Source organism: Lipophrys pholis (genome assembly GCF_963383615.2).
Source record: "Lipophrys pholis genome assembly, chromosome: 21".
Lineage (NCBI taxonomy): Eukaryota > Metazoa > Chordata > Actinopteri > Blenniiformes > Blenniidae > Lipophrys > Lipophrys pholis.
The window spans coordinates 2,080,872-2,089,238 of record NC_137649.1 but is presented as its reverse complement, the minus strand read 5'-3'; the positions used below and the strand labels follow the sequence as shown (position 1 = coordinate 2,089,238).

General features: G+C 46.7%; 1 protein-coding gene across 1 annotated transcript; it reads right to left on the bottom strand.

Moving 5' to 3' along the window:
* Positions 1-359: 359 nt before the first annotated feature.
* On the bottom strand, positions 360-5,973 carry LOC308126684 (myristoylated alanine-rich C-kinase substrate-like). Its single transcript, XM_080491239.1, has 2 exons — positions 5,590-5,973; positions 360-2,228 (listed from the first exon to the last, which is right to left on the bottom strand). The coding sequence occupies exons 1-2, from the start codon at positions 5,692-5,694 to the stop codon at positions 1,437-1,439; spliced, it is 897 nt and encodes a 298-aa protein (XP_080347365.1). The 5' UTR covers positions 5,695-5,973; the 3' UTR covers positions 360-1,436.
* Between the last annotated feature and the right edge of the window lie 2,394 nt (positions 5,974-8,367).

Here is an 8,367-nt window from a genome sequence, read left to right as displayed (position 1 = left end):
TTTTTTTAACACATTTACTCTGCACCACAAAGTAAAAGTTTAATTTTAAGGCCCATGGAACAATTTTGCTGCTCTGGCCACCTCCAGGTGACTCTGGGTCGTATGCAGAGAAGCCTCTGGTCTAAAACTTCTGGTTTGACCCAAACCAAAGTGGTATTGCAAAATTAGGATTTTTATTTCCCATTGTCTAAATCTACTGCCTCGTTACACCACCTTGTGGTGCAAATCAGTCATAGAAAAAAAAAATGGATCAGTTGATCCAAACAGAATATTAACTGCTCATTTATGTAATATCAAAACTTTTAAAAAGAACATTAAACATTGGCGTTTTAAAGTGAGAAATGATGACAAATGCAGCTCAAATTTAATTTCACATTTATTTTTTTTGCTTTTAGTGTGCTCGCAGAAAATTAGAACACCTTAAGCAGAGGAGTTTAATAGCAATCGTTTTGTAAGCAAAGTTACATTCCATCTCTAAGTCAAATTGGTCAAAGCTTCTCCAGTATTTACAAAAGAAGAAAAATAAGAGACAAGATGCTACACAAACATTTGCATGGGATAGATTCCTGTAGATTTAGTCGGACTGCACTGGAAAGCGGAGCGGCTGCTGGAATCAGAACATACCACAGTATAGAAACAGTTTACATTTCCACTCGTCACAGCTTGCTTGTTCAGAAGGTCTTCTGGGATGTTCGGGTTTGTATCTTACAAAAGAAAATAAGCAGGTGGGAGAAAGAGGTGCAAACTTCATGTGCTTCTTGAAATCCAAGGGTTTTTTTTCATTTTGTACAATAATCACAGTTAAAAACACCCTGCCTATACATACTTACATTTTTATTAAGGTCATAAAACCAACAATAAACAGTAAAGCCTATACAAGTTGTATTTCCTACTCAACCACTGACTGGTAACAGCTAACCAGGAGTAAAAAGCTCCTACGAGTTTATTTGTCTTCTAAAGTCCTAACTGGGTCTTCTGGTAAAAATCACATGTTGGTGTCAGGGTTCTTTTGTATTTTATTTAAGACTACTCTTCTTATAATAGCCTGTGGCCCATTTCCCACCATCACCCCCCACCGTCCACCATCACCCCCCCTCGTCCCCCATACCGTGGGCGTGTCCGTACTATCGTATTAAAAAAGTAATACTGATGTCAAAAATATATGGCGAGTGTGGGCGTGTTTCCTGGGTCGTACATGTTGAAGCCACCCACCTCTCCCAGCCCGTTGGAACGGCGCCGACGATGGACTGAGACGGGTTTTGTGTGAGAAGAAGGGAGGGGGACTGGAATTCAGAACAACCAAAGAAAAAGCTTTAAAAGATCCCCGCCTGAAGAAGAGTTGTTCAGAGCCAGAAGCTGGCAGCACTCACTCCAACATCCAAACAGGGAAAAGTTCTTTGATTATCTTTTCTCTCCACATTTCTTCCTCTGGGATGTTACTCGGCAGCAGCCTCGGTGGCGGCGGCGGCCGTCGGTTCTGCGGGTGACACCGCCTCCTCTGAGGCCGGGGCCGCCTCTTCTGTTTTGGGCTCCTCAGCCGCCGCCTCGGCCGGTTTCTCCTCCACCTTTGGTTCCTCTTTCGCCTCTTCAGCAGGTTTTTCTGGCTCCACAACCGGGGATGCCGGCGCCTCCACCGGCGCCTCCACCGGCGCCTCCACCGCAGCCGGCGCCTCCACCGGTGCTTCTGCCGGCGTGGCCTCCTCTGGCTTCACCTCTACCTCCACCTTGGCCGGCTCAGCAGCAGGCTCCGCCTCTCCGTCAGCGGGCTTGGCCTCCTCCTTCTCCGCCGGCGCTGCGGCTGTCGCCGCCTCCTCGGCGGACTTGGCTTCCCCCTCTGCGGGTGGCGCCTCCGTCTCCTCGTTCTCGGCGCCATCGCCCGTCTCCTTCTTGGCCTTCTTGAAAGAAAAGCCGCTGAGCTTGAAAGATTTCTTGAAGGAGAACTTCTTCTTCTTCTTCTTGGGCGTCTCGTTGCTGGCGGAAGCCGCAGCGTCCTCGGTCTTGGCCTCCCCGGTCTTGGCCTCCCCCTCGGAGGCGGCGGCGGCCTCCACCTTCTCCCCCTCGGCGCCGTCGTTCTCGGCAGGAGCTGCGTCTGACTTCTCTACCGCCGCCGAGCCGTCCTCCTTGGGAGTCTCCTCGGCGGTGGCGCTCCCATTGGCCTGCACTTCCTCCTTCCCGTTCTCAGCCACTGCGACCGAGGCGTCGCCGTTGGCTTTGACGTGGCCATTTTCCTACAGAAACAGATGAAGCAGTTAATGCCAGGATTACAAACAACTGGATTAAAACTACACTTTGTGGACCCTGAGGTCAGGTGGAGGTTTAGGGTTCATCGTGATGAACAGTGTTTTGACCGTTCTGGCTGTTTGCTTGAATTTCAGTCATTATTTAGTCTTCAGTTCTCCAGCTGCTGCCGCCCGCTGGACTGACTGGACAGCACAACACAAACTACTGATAGTGAGATTCTTTATATTCTCAGAATGGTACAAACTGTCATTCCATTGTCGTCATCAAATGTCCAACAGTTCAGTTATTTGGATTTTATATCTATATACTTGTGAACCTCTTTGGCCTGACTGAGGTCACAATCCCTGGCAGTAATCTGATTACTCCCACATCCCACATGTGCTCAGGCTGAACTACACAAGGAAGGAAGGGCAGAGAAGTTCAGACTTTCAGTTTCACTTGTACCAAACATTTGGAGTCTGGACTTTGTTTAAACCAGACCCAGACTAAAGGCCGGACCTGGACTCTCTGAACCAAACCTCTTTCTACTAGTTTCTTTGAAGGAATCCGGACGTAGTTTGACGAGCCAGGGGTCAAATTCCAAGAGCTGGTTAAAAGAAAGTCAAAGTTCGAAGACCCCTGTTATGGTTGAGAAAGACCAGTCCCGGTTTCAACATTTAAATTAACGTATATTTCTTTACATTTAAAAAACCTGGAGGAGGGTGGAGGCGTTTACGTAATCCAGCTACAATTTACAATACTTGGAAATGTACACAATCAGGAGAAATCTTCTGGAACAAAGTATTTGACGTTTATCAAAATGGTTTGTTTGTTTTGAAGAGTTCAAATTCATTTTAATAAATTTTACTCTTTGGTTCTGTGACTTTCACAGCAAGAGAAGTATTTTAATTAATTCATCATATTCTGTTATTTAGTGCTGAATGTGAAGATTAAAGAATCTAGATCTGTTCTGAAGAGTGTAATTAAAGAGTCGAGTCTGAGTCCAGGTCCCTTTTAACGAGTCAAAGGTTGGATCAATAAAGAGTCTAGTCTTTAAAGGGATATTTCCTCACGACTCCGAACCGTTTGTGGAATAAGAATCAAAACTGAAGTTCAAAATGTTTAAGGAAGTCATCGCCTGGTATCAAACCTCCTTTAAATCAATTAATGAAACGTATTAATAAAATCACCCAGAGCTCATTCTGACCTTTCTTCAGACTGAACTTCCTCTTGCGAGAGGAAACGAGAGATTTTGACTGGTGAGAATGTTGGACGTGTGTGATTGGCTGCAGGAACTGTCAATCATGATGACGGGGTTCAAAGGTCGTACGCTGATCCTCGCGGCTAGCGGCGGCAATAGAAAGAAAACCCGATGGCGGAACTTCTACAAACATCCGGGCCACAGAGCAACGCACCCGGAGACATCCGGGTCGTTTGTAAATCACATGAGGTTCAAACTTTATATTAGACCCACTGGCTGCTAACTGTTAGCATTAGCAGCTAACCGCTAGATAGCTTCCCTTTCAGAACGATTCGGGTTCGAACAAAAATCCAAAACAAGAAAACTCAGCCACTTTCAACCTCCGGATTTTCAGGGAGGTCCAACACTAATATAAATGTTTTAACAAGAGAAGAAGGAGATTTCCTGGCGGCTCCTTTAATGAAACTTGTTTTCAGGAACCTGGAATTGGTTAAAAGACTCGATCTGTTGTCAAGAGTTCTGCTTTGTGATCATTTCATGATTCATCTGATGGATCTGAAACTCATTTATGAGTTTTAATGTAGTTCATAGAGTCCATTTTTATTTTACTCATATGTGTAGAACTTTAGATTATACTAAAAGAAAGACCAGAGTGTCTAATCTGAGGAGTGCAGGTCAAGAAACTAGGTTGTAAAGCAGAGGACTTAACTTCATCACAAAGCCCAGCAGATGTAGGAGTGACTAATAACAGACTGTTAAACTTTCAATTATCTTTAGTTTAGAACCAATGAGCACAAGAACAGTGAAATGTCACTGTTCGTTGCAATAAACAATAAACAAACGGGCTGAACAACTTCCCCGTCAAGGAATATCTGTCATTGTTACAGTCAATGAATGTTCCTTCTCTTACATGACACATTGATTGATTGATTGATTGATTGCGTGGTTTGACACCTCTACTTTAGAGTCTGAGGAAGTTGAAAAGACATTTTCTGAAGAGTCTGTGGGGCGACACCAACCCAGATTGGCTTATTTCAAAAGTTAATTACTTATTTTTAATCCTTGACTTTACAGTACAATCTTACACCTCGATTTTAAAATCTAACAAGACTTTAAGTAAAATGTACTTGCTGGAAAGAAATTCTGTAGTTTTAAGTAATTTTCTTCTTAAATCTCGAGTTTGGGCTACCCTGTTTTGCAGTGTAAAGGGTTATTTTACACATTTACGAGGAGAACTTTGCTTCTACAAACTACTAAAGAACGTAGTTAAAGAGCAGTATTAATACTGCCTCAAAAGAAGCAAGCTTGTGAGCTTGGCAAAGCCTTTGTTGTAACAGAGAGCTGGCATGATGTCAGTCTACTGAGTGGACAGTACCACGAGTGGCCACCAGGGGCAGCACACACCGCGACAACACACGCGCGCACCCAGAGTCTCCAGTGAGCAGCAGCTGCTCATTAGTCCTCGAGATCACGAGAAGGTTTAACACCAATCCTCCAAATGTTTACAAAATATAAAGATTATCTGCGGATGAATTTACCAACTGAAACTCTGCAAAAGAACGAAGGTCCGTTTGTCTGCGGGGCGCAACACTGGTTCCACAGCCTGCACCTCCCCGTGTGTGTGTGTGTGTGTGTGTGTGTAACAGCAGGCTGCCATCTCCACTTTCTCCCGGAGCATCAGTAACAAAAGGCGTGGTGCTTTTTGTTTTTGCCTTCGTTGCGTCTCAACTTCCAACATTCAGCTTCACTTCATTCAAACTCTCCGCGCCTCAAACGATTACCGAGTTCAAACCAAACCAGCGATCAAACATTCATCACACGTCTCCATTCTGGTGTTTTAATTCACTTTCACCGCAAAAAGCTTCAATCAAACCTGATTCCTAAGAAGAAAAGAACAGAGTAAATTGGGCTCAGCTGAGGAGGAACGAGGCTGATTGATGATCTGAAGATCAACTGTTGCTCGGAATCTCGCTTCTCTGTTGGAAGAAGAAGAAATAGTCCGATGTGGTTTTGGCCATCATCGTGGATGATTCCGTCCATTCAATCTAGTCACAGTTACGCACGGATTGCGCCCCGGAGCGCCCCCTTCTCCCCCCCCCCCCCCGCCTGCCTCTCCGGAGCCAGTGTGATGGATGCACGGTGATGGGTGGTGTTCGGATCTCGGGTACCTGTCCGTTGGTCTTGGTGGGTGAAGCCGGTGAGGCTGCAGCCTCTCCGGGCTTCTCGGCCGCGGTTTCAGCTTTCCCTCCGGTCTTGGACAGCTGCGCTCCCATCGCTTCCTCCAACAAAGAAACTCAACTGATCCAAAAAGAAAAAGGAGGAAAAAAAAAAAGAACCAACACAAAAAAGGCACGAACAAAGAGCCACGAGCGTCCTGGTGAAGAGCTCCGGTGAGGGGGGACGCTGGGAGTGGGAAGGGGCTGAAGCTCCGCTCGGACCGAGCAGCGGCGGAGGCTGGCAGCTGGTGAAGTCCCGGAGCAGAGGCCGTGTCGCTGCAAAATGGAGAAATCTCCCCGGGCGCTAATAAGATGCGGAGTCCAACGCCCAAGTGCAGAGATGAATGGGGGCTGCGAGCAATGACGGCGCCGCGCTCGGGCTCCGGCCAATCAGCGCGGCCGCTCGCGGCGTGGGCGTGGCCACGAGTGAGGGCGGGAACAATGAGCCCCGGCGCCGCGTTCAATACACGTCGGAATCAAATGGCTGCAACATCGTTACTTCTGTCTTGCTTTACTTTACTTTAGTCTCTGTTCTGCTACAATCCCAGCCTCCAGGTGAAACACCTGGGGAGTCACGTGCTTCAAACTTTATTTATATCCGAGGAGCAACATGTTGATAAGAAACTGTGAAATGAGTGAATTCAAACTCCTGTGAGTGCCTTCATATAATTCAGGTATTTCAGTAGATGTTATAGTGCCTTAGTGGTTTTTAAAGTACGTCATAAACAGGTAATCATAGTCTCGTCCACACAAGACGATTAAATCCTGAAGTGTCTTTTCAATAGTTTATGAAGTTTTAAATTGTTTACAGTGAAACGAGATAATGAAAAAAGCTCAGAGAAGCACACAAATCAAGATAAATTAAAATGTGTGAAACAAATGAAAATAACAGCATCCAGAGTGCAATTTTGGGAAATCACCCCCTGATCAACTGTTTTCTATTTGACTGTTTGTGGCTTTCTGCTCCTGCAGCTCATAGATTGAGGTTGTAACGCCGCTCCGGCCTCTCCTGCCGAGTGTATCATCATCTCACACATCATGCGGTCGAACAATCAAGAAGGTAAGAGAGTGAAAATATCAGCTGCAGTCGTCACTTCAAAGAGCCGGCTCATGACCAACACATAACTAATACCCACAACTGTAGATTATCAATCTTGTATATCATGTTATACGATTCAGGATCACAGGGCTGGAGAAAATCTGGACAACCCAGAAAGGGTGAGCACATTTCACAGAAAAGAGACGGCAGATCAAACCACCGTGACACTGGATGATGAGCGACTCTGAGGCCCTGTTTACACGACAACGTTTCACGTGACGACATCTAATCCGCTAAACAGTGGGGGTGTTTCCACTGCAGCAGCGGACACAGAGACCACGATGTAGTTAGTATGCCGGGCCACTGGAGGGCACTGTTTTTGTAATGAAACTACACAGACGTGTGTGCAGAGAACAAAACCCTATAAACGTGAGGAAAATGGAGAGAACCAGACATCCTAGTGGACTGATGAGGAACCGGATTCTATCAGGGAGAGTCTCAACTATTAAACTACTGATCTGGGTCGGGAGTTCCACCTTGGGAACAGGTTTGAAAAAGTGGCGGTTGCAGTGGCTCCGAGCGCCGTTGTCATGTAAACAGACACACAAAGGCAGCCAACGTTTTGCAGTGACACTCGTTGTCTTTGTCTTGTAAACAGGACCTGAATATAGAAACAGCAGAAGCTGCAATTGGTTCATTACTGAGCTGAGATGGTGGATTTCCCTCCTGGGGGGGCTCCAGGAGATGGACACGGTCAGCAACAGTACCGTGGTCGGCCACAGCTCAGCTTCTACAAAGAAGCCAAAAGAGTGTGAAGAATGTTTACACACACACAAACACACACACACACACACACACACACACACACACACACACACACACACACACACACACACCGGCAGCAGCCTGAGCCTGCAGTCTGTTGCCATGTTTCCATTAAAGTGTGAACACACCGTGTACGTCAGACTGCACACCCACACTGTATGGAACAACTTTCCTTCATACATGACAACATGACAACATGACAACATGACAACATGACTGATTCTCCTGTGTGGCTTTTTACCTGCTGAGCCCCTGAAGGGCTACGAAAAGCCACGGTTCCACTGCCCTTTCTGTGCCAGGGCGTCGTGGGGCGGGACGGGTTTTCGCGGGGCCCCACTGAAAAGTTGTGGAAGGTACGGGAAGAACCCCGGCTACGGTTTTCCGCTACCCTGCCGTTGAGGTACCTAGCACCGAGGAACGGTCTGTGAGGAGGAGTTACAACGCAGCCGTCTGTTGATTGGTCGTGACGATCGTCACTCTTGATTTGCCCAAAATATTTAATTATTTCATCGACCATAAACCCTCCTGTTGTTGTTTACATACTCCGCTTTGTGCTCACTGGTAGATTTGTTAACTGGTTTATTGAAACGTCGGCGTGCGACACAACATGGCATCTTTTAACGAGATGCAGACGTTCCTCTCAGGAACAGGAGGAGATGAATCAGGAGCTGGACGCTGCAATGAGAACATTTAACCTGAGTCCCAGAGAAGAAGTCGGACGGCCGCCGGCCGCTTCCGTGTTCTTTGCTGGATGCTCTCCGAGTCGTTCTCAACCCCGCCTACATTTGTACCGTACTTTCTGTGGTGGGACCACGTGACAGAGTTGGGCCTGGGAGCGCTTTGCCGTACCGTAACCTCCGCTCCGC

What these genes read in the sequence shown, in the direction of transcription:
- LOC308126684 (XM_080491239.1), bottom strand. Translation starts at nt 5,694, where the DNA reads ATGGGAGCGCAGCTGTCCAAGACCGGAGGGAAAGCTGAAACCGCGGCC. An exon ending in CCACCAAGACCAACGGACAG is followed by an intron (nt 2,229 to 5,589) that starts GTACCCGAGATC and finishes CTGTTTCTGTAG; the next exon opens with GAAAATGGCCACGTCAAAGC.